The sequence below is a fragment of the Carettochelys insculpta genome, chromosome 2 (assembly GCF_033958435.1).
Source record: "Carettochelys insculpta isolate YL-2023 chromosome 2, ASM3395843v1, whole genome shotgun sequence".
Taxonomy (NCBI): Eukaryota; Metazoa; Chordata; order Testudines; family Carettochelyidae; genus Carettochelys; species Carettochelys insculpta.
In genome coordinates this window covers 9,001,410-9,016,419 of record NC_134138.1, presented here as the reverse complement: position 1 = coordinate 9,016,419, position 15,010 = coordinate 9,001,410, and the positions used below count along the sequence as shown (strand labels likewise).

The following is a 15,010-nucleotide window of genomic DNA, read 5'->3' as shown; positions in this document are numbered from 1 at the left end:
ACATGCTGCAGTGAAAAGGCTGCAGTGTGCACTGCACGTGTCAGTGAAAGGCTCTGGCAGGGCACAGACTCCAGCAGTAGGAGCTGCCCCAGTCCTTCCCTGATGACTCCCCACAGTGGGGAAAGGCTCCGGCAGCGAGGAGACAGCTGGGTGCTACGTGGCTACATCAGCGGTGTAGAAAGGAAGAGCTGGCTTGGGCACGCAGAGAGCCTCAGGCAGGTCTTCACTGGCCTAACCCTACTCTGCTGCTGATACCCATGCAGTGGGTGGGGGGCGGGGGCCGTACGCCACCTCATGGTGCTGAAAGAAGTGTGCAGTGTAAATGTTCCTGCACTGTGGCAGGAGGCAGCTGATTCCTGCCTCTGCTTCTGGTGCCTACGTCCCTAAGTCTCCAATAGAGCCGAATGGGCCAGTGCACTTGTCCCAGCAAGTCTCCTCCCCTGGAGGGTCCTGTGGTGCCAAAATCCAGAGTGCATAGGTGAGAGACAGCTCCTGGAGCTGAGCCTCAGCCGTCCTGTCTGCAGGGCGGCCCCTGGGCCCAGATCCTGAGCCTAAAGGGCCCAGGCCTGTTCCTTCTGGTGCTAACAGGATGGCCACTGGTTGCAGAGGGAGCAGGGCCAGGCACAAAGAGCAGGGGACTGTGAATGCTGAGCTCCTCTACTGCGCTAAGCGGGAGTAGCTGAATGCAGGAGCAAGTGATGTCTGTCTGGGTGAAGGGCACAATTCGCTCTCTGTCCCACACACACACACACTAAGGCTTTCAGCCTTACTCCGGCCGAACACTCTGAGCAGGACCCACACTGGTGCGCTGTGTCATTGACACCACGGCAGAAGAGCTACGTACTCCAACAGCCCTACAAACAGCCCCCATCGGCCATTTATCATGCGCAGCCCCACCACCGTTCCTTGCTGGAGCTAGAGGCACTCAAATGCCCCAGCCCAGTGCAGCGTGAACCCGCAGCCCAGCTTGGACAGTGACTGCACCAGCCATGCCCGTGTGAGGTGCATATCCTGGCAATGTACCTGGGGAGAGGGCAGTGGGCAAAGGAAACCACTAATCCCACCTTTCCGACCAAAAAGAGCTTTTTTTATGAAAAACATCACAAGTTCTCCAAAGCCACTGAGCAGATGCCTTTGCTCTGTGTGCGCGTGTGTGTGTGTGTTTGGATTCAGCCATCACCCCTGCTCTGAGCCCGCCTCGGTGGTGATGCACACTGCAGCTGTTTGAGCGAGTCACCCAGGGAAGTGCACAGAGCGCCTTCGGAAAGATCCCATTCCCTGCAAACATCGGCTCTGGGTCATTGGCAAGCGGGAGAGTGTTTTCCTGGAGATGCATGGTTAAGGCAGACACAGCTCAGGGGAACATAGACTTTGGTTCTCGCTTCTTCGGTCTTCAGAAACTTGTACTCTGATCTTGCCTGCAAGGGAAGGAAATGATAACACCCAGTGGAGAGGCACTGGGAGAAACCTAGTAGTACCTGGTATTTGCAAATGTTTTACAGGGCAACGCTTTCTGCATTTCGGTGCCCTGAGAATGAGCTGTAATGTTTGCTTCATCACATCAGCATCTTGATTCGATTCATGACCCCTCCATCTCTTTGTATTGTGAACTAACATAACGAACATATTGCTGGGAGCGTGTGGCTACATCTACACGTGAACACTACATCGAAATAGCTTATTTCCATGTAGCGACATCGAAATAAGCTATTTCGATGAATAACGTCTACACGTCCTCCAGGGCTGGTGCCGTCGACGTTCAACATCGACGTTGGGCAGCACCACATCGAAATAGGCGCTGTGAGGGAACGTCTACACGCCAAAGTAGCACACATCGAAATAAGGGTGCCAGGAACAGCTGCAGACAGGGTCACAGGGCAGACTAGCGCTTCCAGGGCAACAGCTAGCCACTCCCTTAAAGGGCCCCTGCCAGACAGACTCAGCCTGCACAGCACGCGGTCTTCAGAGCCATAGGCATGCACACCTCGAGCGACGCAGTCATGGACCCCCAGCAGCAGCAGCAACAGCAGCAGCCGCCAGAGGTCCACACAGCCACCCCTGCAGGAGCAGTGCTCGCCCTGCTCCATGCCATGCAGGAGGCAGCTGAGCACATCCTTGCTACAGAGGAGGAGCGGCCTGCAGGGGAGGAGGATGCAACCCCCAACCCTGCAGCACCCCGACCCCCCCCGCCTCATTTGCTGCCGGCTGTGGAGCTACCCCACGAGCACTGACTGGTGGGAGCGGCTGGTGCTCGGCGAGTGGGACGACGACCGCTGGCTCAGGAACTTTCGCATGAGCCGGCAGACATTTCTGGAGCTGTGCCAGTGGCTCACCCCCGCACTGAGGCACCAGGACACCTTCATGCGGCGCGCCCTCAGCGTGGAGAAACGGGTCGGCATCACTGTCTGGAAGCTGGCCACTCCAGACAGCTACCGATCCGTGGGGCAGCAGTTTGGCGTCAGCAAGGCCACCGTCGGGGCTGTCCTCATGGAGGTAAGAGGACCCACGGGGGGAGGGGGAGGCAGCCCTGGCAGGGGAGGGGGGCCCTGGCAGGGAAGGGCCACACACACCCTGCACACCCCTCATTGGTGCTCTCCCATGTGCTTCCCCTGCAGGTCGTCTGCGCCATCAATACCATGCTCCTCCACAGGCTCGTGAGGCTGGGGGACCCAGATGCCACCATCGCGGGCTTTGCCACCCTGGGCTTCCCCAATTGCTTCGGGGCTCTGGATGGGACTCACATCCCCATCCGCACCCCGGTGCACAGTGGAGGACGCTACATAAACCGGAAGGGCTACCACTCAGTGGTCCTCCAGGCCTTGGTGGACAGCCGGGGCTGCTTCCTGGACATTTATGTGGGCTGGCCTGGCAGCACCCACGACACCTGGGTATTCCAGAACTTGGGCCTGTGCCACCGGCTGGAGGCGGGGACCTACATCCCCCAGTGGGATACCCCTCTGGGGGACACCACCATGCCCCTCTGTGTCATCGCAGATGCGGCATACCCCCTCCGGCCCTGGCTCATGCACCCGTACACGGGCCACCTGTCAGCCAGCCAGGAGCGCTTCAACCTGCGCCTGAACCACGCACGCCAGGTGGTGGAGCGCTCATTTGGCCGCCTCAAAGGGCGCTGGAGTTGTCTCCTCACCCACCTTGATGCGGGCCCCACCAACATCCCCCAGATTGTGGGTGCCTGCTGCGCCCTGCACAATTTGGTGGAGAGCAAGGGGGAAGCCTTCTTTCAGGGCTGGGCTGTGGAGGCTGGCGGGGCCGATGTGCAGCCACCCACTGCCCCCAGTCGCCAGGTGGACCCCAAAGGGACCCGGGTCCGGGAGGCCCTGCGGGCCCAGTTCAATGAGGCCGCGGGGTGAACACTGGCAGACCCCCCCACTGCACCCCCCCATCCTCCACAACACTCCCTGCCCCTACGCCCACACCACAGAGCACCCAAGAGCCCCCCCCCCACTTTTCTTGTAAATAAAAGCAGACATTTGTTCGTCAAACCAGATATATGTTGAACTCTCATTATTATTATCTTAACTAACTATTTACAGGCCAAATAAATATTACATATATATATATATATTATAAGTCAGATAAGATGAAAGAAAAAAAGGGAAAGACAAGGAAGGGGAGAACTATGTACATGGGGGGGCAGGTATCAGCATAACAACATAACAACAGGGGTCTAATAGAAACTATTTACAAAAGAAGATAAAACTGAAGGGGATATATACAAAGGGGGAGGAGGGGGGCCACGTCCTGGACCCCACACCCCCTAATGTCCAGCGCTGGGAGTGGGCGGCCGTGACCCACGCCTCGGCCTCAGCCCTGGCCGGGGCTGGCTGGGGGCCGGGCAGACTGGGAGATAAGGCCAGCGGGTGTCAGCTGGCCCCAGGTCCCCCTCGGCGGAAGGGCCCTCGGTGGTGGGTGGCGGTGCGACGGCGGATGGAGCAGCGGATGGAGCAGTGGGTGGAGCAGGCAGGGCGGGCAGAGCGGCGGCCGGCGCGCCATGGGGGGCCCAGGTAGTCTGCAATACGCTCGAATGTCCGCATAAAGGCCCCCCATGCCTCCTGGCGCCAGGCCAGCACCCGCTCCTGAATTTGAAGGCGCCGCTCCTCCGCCCGCAGGTGCTGCTCGGTGACCTCCAGCTGCCGACGGTGGATCTCCAGCAGCTGGGGGTCCATCACCGTCCAGGAGTGGTGCTGGGTCTGCCGTCGTCCCCGCCATGGGGCGAGTTGGTCCTCTGCCGAGGGGCTGGCCTGGAGTGATGGCCCTGGTGGGCTGTCCGGGACCACTGACACCTCGCCGGCGCTCTCCAGTCCTTCCGATGGTGCAGCTGCGGAACACGGGGGGCAGGAAGAGTGGAGACGGCCGTTAGTGTGGGCCCCGAGCTATGGCCCTTGTCCCCCCACTCCTCTGCTGCAGGTTCCCCATCCCCATCCCTGGGAGATGCTGCTGCTGATGATGATGGGTGTCCCACCCCCTCCCCCCGGGGGACCCTAGGTTCCGCTCCCCCCATCCCCAGGGATGGGGCATGGCACTGTCCTGCTAGGGGGGCAGGGGCTGATGTACTCCTGTGAGGGACATGCCACTGCTGTCCTTGGGGCCATGGTCATCTGGGCATGTGGAGGGCCCTGGTCATATCTATTACCCCCGCCCCTCAACCCCGGGGGTGTGCACTGGGGGGGCACATACCTGATGGTCTGCTCCCATGGTTGGGGGACACCCAGTGGGCGGACGCCCTGCTGGAGCTCCCTGATGGCAGGATGATGTGCAGCCCTGCGTCACTGGATGAGGACTCCCCCTCCTCCTCCTCCTCCAGTGCCCCAGGGGTGGGCTCCTGGGGGGGTCCCCGGGGTGCGGGGCTTGCCTCCGGGGCGGACTCCGCCTCCGGGGCCGGCTGGGGCTCGTCAGCCGATGTATCAAGAGTGGCCGGAGGGGAGGAGGTGTGCCGGGGGCCCAGGATGGCCCTGAGCTCCCTGTAAAAGGGGCAAGTGACAGGGGCGGCCCCAGATCGGCCGGCCGCATCCTGGGCCTGGGCGTAACCCTGCCGCAGCTCCTTCACTTTACTGCGGACATGATCCAGAGTGCAGGCAGGGTAACCCCGGGCGGCCAGGCCCTCGGCCAGCCGAGCAAATGCATCCACGTTCCGCCTCTTGCTCCCCATTACCTGGAGCACCTCCTCCTCGCTCCAGAGACCCAGCAGGTCCCGAAGCTTGGCCTCCATCCAGGAGGGGCCCTGCTGCCGCTTCCCAGCCTGGCTGCTGGTCTGGGAGCCCTGGCTCCCCTTGGGGGGGGTGCCCTGGGGGCACTTAGGGGACTGGGGGGAGGCCATCGCAGCGCTGGGGGGTTCTGGTGGCTGCAGAGGAGCGTGCAGGCTGTCCGCGTGGCTGGGCTGCCGCCTGCACACTCTCTCAGCTTCCTGCACAGGAAGGCAGGGGGCGGGGACCTTTAAGGGGCCACTGCACATGGCGACCATCGAGCTCAGGGGCTGGAGAGAGCATAGCTCAACCCCTCAGCTGATGGCCGCCATGGAGGACCCCGCTATTTCGATGTTGCGGGATGTGCAATGACTACACGGTCCCTACTTCGACGTTGAATGTCGAAGTAGGGCGCTATTCCCATCTCCTGATGGGGATAGCGACTTTGACGTCTCGCCACCTTACGTCGATGTCAACTTCGAAATAGCGCCCACCACGTGTAGCCGTGACGGGCGCTATTTCAAAGTTGGCGCCGCTACTTCGAAGTAGCCAGCACGTGTAGACGCGGCTTGTGAGTCCTGAAATAATTTTGGAGGGGCATGGACCCATGAGCTTATCCTTAAGAGATATAAGGGGAATTTGCCCTGAATAAAAACTAAGGACTTCAGAGTTTGTTTCTGAGGCCTATTGACTGGTCATCATCTTGATCTCATCTTTCCCTATGCCAGCTTATCATCTTCCTTGCTCTATGCTCTGCTTTTGGGTGCTTTGCAACATCTGTGCAGAAGGGGAAAAAAATCTTCCAGTTCGTTTTTAAAAACTCTTGATGGAAACCACTGCATTTATCTGGAAGCCCATGTGCCATCCTTTCCATAGGCCACATGCGGCGTTCCCTGTAAGTTAAGTGATCGGGTTGCCACCCAGGAGAGAGTCCGGTGCTGCCCAGCTGATTAGCAGAGCACCCCCAGCACCCACAGCTGGCAACATGTTTCTGCTGGTGGTGCGTATCTGCACATTCCTTGGTGCATGCAACAAAATTTATTCCACCCATGAATGGGGAAAAAAAGAGAGGGAACATTAGCCACATGGGTGTCCTAAGTGCAATAAACCCTCCACATGCCTAGCCACCATTTACCATGCTCTCTTGAATGGATGTGTGGCAGCCACCCTTTGCCAACATATGGAGGACTGAACAGGGATTGACCACCAGAGCTATAAACAGGAACTGTTAGAGTGTGAGCTAAAAAACCAAAATTCATAGCCTGTGTGGCTCAGCAAGAGAAGGACCCCCACTCTCCCCACTAGGTCACATGCCTGCTGATGGCATAGAGCCATACAAGTGCCAGGCTTGGAGGACGCTTTTCCAAGTGTCCCAGAGAGAGAACCCCACAACGCCCTGCTTAATGCCATGTGGCATCATGGCACCAGGCCTCTGTACCTGAGCAGTTCACAAATGACCAAGGAGCCACAATGAAAGCAGCAACATGTCTAAAGAGTTGCATGTTGTTGTGCTGTGCTGCTAAACAGCTGGTTTCTTCTACCCCAGACATGGCTGCATTTCAGTGGCATTGAAGAGATGCCTTCTATGTTCCATCCATAGAGCACTTTGGGATTCCTTGGTGAAAGATATCCTGGAAATGTTAGCTATAATTGCCTTCATTGACTGGACTTCAGGGAGTCCCAAGACCCTGCTACACAAAAGCTGAGAGTTGCTGAGCTAAGCTAATGACCTTCTCTGGAGTTTCCTGCCTGGAACACCTGTAGAAGCCAGCCTTGCTGTCTCCCCATCTCTGCCACCAGCCACTACATCTGACAGTTTTGCATGAAAGTGCTTCAATTAAGTCCTGTTAGACAGTGGTCCAGGCAGTCAGAAAGGATGAAGGACAATGCCTGGTGATGTGTGAATTTCCCTTCACAAAGCCTGACAGTCAAAGGGAGGAGAGGGGCTGCCAGGGATTTGATGAGAACAAAAGCCCTTGTCAGTCTGAATCCTCCCAGCTAATTGAAGCATGGGACCAAGTGCTGTCAGTTCCATCACTCAAAAGCTTTCTGCCCTGTCTGCCGCTGAGGCTGGTGGCTTAGCAGATCACTTCCTTCTTCCCTTTCAAAGCTGCTCCATTCAGCCACCGTTTTCCCCATTACTCAAAGGTGACACTGGGAAGCAGGTCCTAAGGTAGGGTTACACCAAGTCCTATGTACAATGCTGAGTAAGGTGTAGGAGACCTTGTCCAAGATATAGCTCTGAGTCACATTCCCTGAGTCACATTCCTCTGCTGTCCATCTCTTGTACACAGCAAGGAAGTCATTACTGCAGCCCTTGATGGAGATCCGTTTTCTGCCCCTTAGTAACATTGTTTGATCTGGTTAAACATTTTCTGACAGACCATTCTTCTCCTGGAAAATGTTGATTTGATGGACGAGAAGCTTTTGTGGGGGAATGCATTCATTTCTGCAAAATTTCATTAAAAAAAGACATTGGAGTGAAGCATTTTGATGAGATTAAAATATCCCAGAACCTTGCTGGATCTAAATAAGATCTGAAATCATCAAAATTCCCTGAAAGCCGAAGTTCTGGTGCACGTACCTCTCTAGTTCTTACTGGTCATCACTTATAGTACTGAAACATACAGGGACCCTTATCTAGCACCCCTGCCACATTGCGTTGGTCTCTTAGGCTACACTGCAGAGCTATTTCGGTATACAGCAATGGCACCATGTAGCCTCCAGGGTTCTGTAAATATCAAAATGGGTTTTGTGGAAGGTGGTACAGAGTTGCTTTTATTTGAATGCAAGCATTTTTCAACAAACACTATTTTGCAGACAATCCAAAGAGCTTAGATCACTTTGTACTAATACCTGAGAAACCAGAAATGAAACTGACTGTATTTAAAGACATGGTAAAGTCCTAAGGCAGGTGTCATTTTCTGGCTGAAACTGTTTTTCAATGAAAAATTCAGATTCAACAACCCCCAAAATATTTAGCAACTCATGTCAGCTTCGCTGAATTGTTTGCATGGGGAAGAAACAAAAAGAATCTAAACTTTTTTTTTAAAAAAAAGAGTCATTTCCATTTTTCAGTTCAAAATTACCTTTTCTTTCAATTTTTCCTGTTCAAAAATTAAAAGATGTTAAAAAGAGCAACATTCAAACATTACCATCTGGTTTAAAAAAAAAAACTTTTTTTAGACTTAGTAATTTGCCAAAATTTGCATTTTCAGGACCCCTTGGAATGATTTTGCCCTTGACTTTTTAGAATTGCCGGCTAGCCCCAAAATCAATTTTTTGTCCAGCACTAGCTCTGCCCTTTTCAGAGTGTTGCACCATTCAAGATAACAGTCATGCACAGCAATCCAACAGCGTCACAGGAGAACCTCTGTGTATGATAGAATTGAGAGTGCCGTGATTCCCTTTGGTATTAGCTTGCTTTGCAGCAATGCTCGGCCATTGGGGCTGACGGTTTTGCCTGGGTGACGTCTTTTCTCTCTCCTTGTTTTCCAGCTGCTGGCTGTCATTAGAAGGAGGCCTTCTCTACGCCTTTGTGGGACCAGCAGCTGCAGTCGTTTTGGTATTGGATCTCACTTGACACATTTCTTTTTTCCCCCATGTGCCTTCCTCTCTCCCTGCACCCCACAAACCTCCCTGGTCCCTCTATCCCCACTCCTTTTTGTTTCCCCGACTGGAGAAATAACCCTGTAGGAAAAAGCAAATGGAGCAGAGGCCAGAAATGTGCTGACTTCACTACAGGTTGACCCTCTCTGGCCCAGCAACATCTGCAGTCCGGCATTATTTTAGTTAGCCGGATGTCCACTTATCACTGGTGTGGCCAAGAATCCTGCTGTCCCATAAAGTTTCCTTATAACCACCAGCCCTGGCTCTCAGCATTCTGTGCTGGTATTTAGCTCTAATTTACTCCCCCCCCCCCGCCCCCCGCAATGTCTTCTAAGAGCCCAGAAAGCAGTGGAAGTGTCGGTCATGCTGCAAGACAATACTGACCTCCTGTGGTTCAGCTTATTCTCTGGTTTGGCACTGGTCAGGTCCTGAGGATGCTGGGCTAGAGAGGTTCAACCTGTAGCACCAAAGGACACCACATGCACCGACTCTCATAGGGAAGGATTTGCTTTGAAATATAACTTTTCAACTCTGATCCCCCTTTCTGAACCGAGCCGGTGAAAGCTGCCATGTTGTTACTCAAACTGGTTGGATTTGCAGGGCAACGGTGGGAAACCCTGGCACAACCTCATTAAAAAATTGCCCTTTCCCATTGAGATTGAACCAAACAAAGCCAGTACAGCCAGTGTGTATGTGATCACTCTTCCGGACTGGAAGTGTGTGCAGTAGATTTTCTGTTTAAGAGGCTAAATGAAGCTCTTGAAATCAGTGGTCAAACAGTGCTGAGCAGGTTCTGTGCAGCTCAGAGGGCAAGGGCCCTTTGCTTGCAGCTCAGCTTGCTCAGTGTGATCCAGAGGGCATGGATGGGGCAGAGCCACTGCTACGTTAGACTAAAGGAGGTGGGATGAAACTAAATCTTGTGCTGGCAAACAGGATACATGGTGACTTTCCAGCACTGGGCGCTGCTTTCAGGTGCTAGAGAATGTCAGAGAGATTGGGATTTTTGCAATGCCTTAATATTCCTTTCCATATCAAGCTTTCACTTTTTTTTCACCCTATGGGCCTAAGTGACAATCCCACAGCATCATGAGGTATAGAAAGGAGTAAATGTGTCAATGCTGTGGCCAGTGAGGACATCACTGTTCATGATCCCCCAGAACTTTTCAGCTTCATAGTGATGGAGGAGACAGAACTCAGGATCTCCTGCTCTAGAGCAAGCTTCTAACAGCTTAGGTGAAAGGAAATGTGACTCTCCATAAATGGTTAGCAATATCGGGTCTATGACACACAGCCGAGCTGTTCAGATTATATTCAGCATACACACTAGCCAGCACAATATATCTCACTGGTTAGAAGATCAGTTGGGTTTTAGTTAGTGATGATGCAGTTGGGGTCATTTTTATTATAGAACAATTTTTTCATCTAGTCAGTTGTAATTAATAATAGGGTGCTACAGTGTCAGTGCTGTGGCTGCACTGATTTGGACACATGCAGCGGATGAATGAAGAAGGACCTGGGGAAAGGTGCTTGGCAGGAGTGAGTAGTGGGAAAGAAGCCTAGGGAAAGCAGAGGAACTGACGGATGACTCCAGCAAAGAAGATGTTGAGCAGGTGGATCTGAATGCCACCATGGGCAGATGAAGATGGGAGATGTTTGCACGATCATCTGGTGCCAGGTGGGAGGATACAAGGAAGACAAAGATGTGCTATCAGATCAGCCAATCACTTGCCCTTGTACCATATTTTCAGCAGCAGAGAACTTCAGTGTGGTGGTCAAGGGAAATTAAACAGTACTGAATACTCTTCCTTGGTTGATCTGAAAAGCCTTTTGGCAGCGTCCAGAGAAACTGGAATCTTTGCCACTTCTTCACCTGTTTTGCTTTTGCTGCATTGATGACCAAGGCGTGAGGGAGGCAGGGAACTTTATCCTTCAGTTTTTCTTTGAATGAGATTCTCTTTGACTTGGAAACAGAAGCATGATACATCTTCCCCTGCAATACACACGTTTCCAGCCACCTACAGTCCTGTCCTTTTAACCCTCTTATTGGCCTCCAGAAAGGGGGAGTCGTCTTGAGCGCAGTGCATTCAGGGCATTCTCTCTGCTGGACAGTGGCCTTTTGAAGAACCAGGCCTATAAATTTAGCCTTCCCACTCACTATCCATATGGGGTAGAGAAACGCCCGCTTGATTTCTCGCAGCATTGCCATGCCAAAGCATTCAGAAATCATGACTTTCTTATGTAGAAACAAGAAGCTGAGTTATTTTTATTCAGCTGTGAGTGCTTGAGCCTTTACGGTTCTAGGCTTCAGTATTTTTCCCTGCAGTCATGACAGTTAGAAATTTACTTTCTTGGAAGTCAAAGCTTCTGTTCTCATGCAGCCACCTGACTGCAGGAGCTGAGGCTTGAGGCAGAGCATTGCATTTAGCAAGGCTCATGAGAGTTCAAAACACAGCTACCGCTATTTCTCCAGGCTACTGGCTGGCTGCAGAGCTCTTCCACTACGTCACTTTCCCATTTTCCTTGTTTATTCATTTCTGGCCACCCCAGATGGTTTGTCTTTTGGGCTGTATCTACAGAGAGATAAGTGACCTGCATCACAGCCATGGCTGGCGTAAGTCAGCTAACATGCTCACAGGGGCCGTGTCTACACATGCCCCAAACTTCGAAATGGCCACACAAATGGCCTTTCCGAAGTTTACTAATGAAGCGCTGAAATGCATATTCAGCGCTTCATTAGCATGCGGGCTGCTGCGGCGCTTCGAAATTGACGCGTGTTGCCGCCGCGCGGCACGTCCAGACGGGGCTCCTTTTCGAAAAGGACCCCGCCTACTTCGAAGTCCCCTTATTCCACGAGCTCATGGGAATAAGGGGACTTTGAAGTAGGCGGGGTCCTTTTCGAAAAGGAGCCTCGTCTGGACGCGTCGCGCGGCGGCAAGGCGCGTCAATTTCGAAGCGCCGCGGCAACCCGCATGCTAATGAAGCGCTGAATATGCATTTCAGCGCTTCATTAGTAAACTTCGAAATGGCCATTTGCGTGGCCGTTTCGAAGTTTGGGGCACATGTAGACGTAGCCAGGGCTTGGGCAGCAGGGCAAAAGTAATTGTGTGGGCATTTGGGCTGGGGCTGGATCTTTGCAAAACCCTGGATCTCAGCCCATGCTCAAACAACTGCACAGTGATTTTTTCAGCCCTGGAGTCCAAGCCCCATGGATTCCAGTAAGCTGACCCTGGCCAGCCACAGGATTTTTATCCCATATCCATCTTCCAATTATTACTACCGGTGATAAAGTAACATTCAGAAGCAATGTTCCCTCTATTACTTTTCCATCCATGGGTGGAATAAATTTTGTTTCGTGTGCCAAGACATGTACAGATGTGCACCACCAATAGAAAGACATGCTGCCAGAGGTGGGTGGCTGTGGGCACTCTGATAATTAGCTGTGTGGCACCTGAATCTTTCCTGGTTGGCCGCCCAAGCACTCAGCTTACAGGAAACACTGCCCAGAAATTCCAAGCAGGAACCCATTGCACTATGCACACCTACTGAGACACACCTTCTGCCCCAGAGAACTTAGTATGAAGAAGCAGAGGAAGAGGAAGCAGTATTTTTACTGTTTTATAAATGAGGAACTGCAATTTAGAGAAAGTAGTGACTTGGTCAGGGTCAATCTGGAAGCCTCCAGCCAAGCCAGGAATTGAATCATAGCCACCTGAGTCTCAAGTCTGTGCCTTGACCACAAGACCATCCTTTCTTTAGTCTTCTTCCTTGGATCAAACTCTGCGTTCAGGCTTGGAAATGTCTGAGGGTCGCCTTCCTATTTCCACCAGTGAGTGCATCTCTTATGGGAAATCAGCCATGGAAGAATGAAGGCACTACATGATCCTGAGCCTAAGATTCTGCCAAGCTCCCAAAGCTGAATTCAGGACTGTAGTCAGTTTCGCTCACCTGATCCTACATGAACCCCAGAGATAGTGCCTCGTTGCACAAACGTGTGGTTTACGGAAGCAGATTTTGACATGGAAACACTCAGAGCTTGGCTAACGTGCCAAAGAATAATCATCAGCTTCTTGCTCCTAGTTATCTTGAGAGCTGGATCTCAGCTTTGTTTATTCACTTTTAGACATCATCCCTGAGATAAAGGGGGGGGCCTACGATGCACATAATTCAGAGCGGATGTCTTTGTAAGCAGGTTATTGACCTACTCCAATGCTTATTTGCCAAAAAACCAAGGTCTTGATTATTGTGTGCTGAAATATCTTTTATTGATTCAGTTACTGAGTACCATTAAATAAGATGGATGTTTCTGGAGATAAATGATTTACCCTGAGATTACAAAAGAGCCTTTGGGTTGCAGCTAAAATTCCATCGACTACCAGGTGAAGTGCATTTGTTATGATGCTGTGTTTACCAGGGATAAGGCCCTGAATTTATCAGCCATATTTCAGGAAGAACACACTTCTTGTGCTCTTAAGTGTACAAGGAAGTTTGCACCCATTGATGTGCTAGGGACACATGTTAGTAGGCCAAGTAGGTACATCAAACAGAACACAGACACTGTTCTCTGATCGGCCAGCAATCAATTTCCTGCAGATGATTTGGCTTTACTGCTCAGAGTGGCTTTGCCTCATCACAGAGCCAGTGTTTTCTCCTCGCCAATCAAATCCTGTGGGGTTGGATTTTATTAGTATCTGTGGAACCAGTGACCCAGGAGTCTGACTCTCCTCCTCCCTGCCTTGGTACATTCAGTTACACCAGTAGTGTGTGACTGGAGGAGGATGGGGTCGGGGAGCTGCCTTGACAGAATGCCAGCACAAAGTTGCCTGTGTCATTTACATGGAAGGCTCCAAGCAGGGGAAACACAGATTCTGCAAGTCCAAATTCTGCTTCCTTTATAGACACAAACAGACTGGCTGCCATGAAAGGGCCTGCTTGCCCACGCCACCGAAGCAGGCTTTTATTTAATGGACAGTTAGCTCACATCATTGGGTGGTGCTATAGGAGCAATTGGAAAACAATTAAAACAGACCTTGTCTTCTCGACAGATCAGTGAATTTAGGCAAATGGATTATTCAGCTGCACAGACTTTTTCCCCTTCTCCTTTTCAATGAAAAGCCACAAGGCTGTTGGAGCCTTTCAGTGGAAGCTGCCCTGATGTGATCAGCCCAATGACTGGTTTTGATTGTCCTTCTGTAATTTACCCTAGAAAGCACCAAAACGCTTCATTTGGCCTTCTGCCTCCCAAGCAGGATCTCTAGGTAATAACCCAGAGCTAGAGACAACCTGGGGTCAAGCACTTCCTATGGCTAGAGTAGATGGGTGGAATTTGCAGGATTATCCTCTACCCGCCTCAGAGCTCTTGGTTCAATCCCAGTGGTGAGCCCCCTCCTGAGAGTTCCATCCTACTCCTACTGAAGCCAGTGGGTCAAATGCAGAGGTCATTTGAAATTGCAGAAAGTCTGAAGGAGACCAGAGGGAAGGTTAGTCTGTGTGATGTATGCTTTCTTCCTGCCCTGCCGTGTGTTCTGTATACCAGCATCACCTGCCTTTAGAGTGCTTGGGGGCTATGTTGCAGGCAGAAAATGTAACCGCACCTCCTGGCTGCAGTGCAGCCCGCCCTTGAGATGCTACTAAACATAGTTACTTAAACTCCTCCTCTCATACCAATCTGTAACTAACACCTCTGCCATGTCTCCTCTGCATTTGCCCCAACAAACATCCTCAAAAGCCCCATGCTTGGGATTTCTGAGCATCTGAGGGGCGCAGAATAGTACCACGGCTTCTTAGCAACAAAAACTGGAGGGTGTCGGTTTTCCATCGTGGTTGTTGCATCCTTACTGTCCCCTTAATACGTTTCTTGTGACCTGAGTGACGCCTGTTCGACAATGGCACATTCACATCTCCATTGCATGTAACGAAAGGCCAGGGGTGTTTGCAGAAAGTGAGTCAAGCTGCGTATTCAGGCCCTCTAAGGGACTTGGCTTCACCTTGCGAGATCGGAACTCCGTGAGGTCCTTGTTGCTTCAGTCATGGTTTCCCATGCGTCTGATTGGTGCGCATACTAATTCATGTTTTTGTAAGTGATCTGAGCTCTCAGGACATAAGGCTCCGTAGAAGTGGAAACACATGCGCACCTATGCTGTACATACACAGTTATGAGTACAGTCAGCGAAGTTCGGTGCTGACCCTGACCCAGCAGG

The 15,010-nt window shown here is 52.2% G+C and overlaps 1 protein-coding gene across 1 annotated transcript in view; it reads left to right on the top strand.

Annotated features, from left to right (window-relative positions):
• The window catches only part of ADGRB1 (adhesion G protein-coupled receptor B1), an 87,144-nt gene that overhangs the window by 22,441 nt on the left and 49,693 nt on the right, over positions 1–15,010 (top strand). The window contains exon 5 of the mRNA XM_074988051.1: positions 8,703–8,769. Coding sequence (XP_074844152.1) covers positions 8,703–8,769 — 67 coding nt within the window. The remainder of the gene's footprint in view (positions 1–8,702; positions 8,770–15,010) is intronic.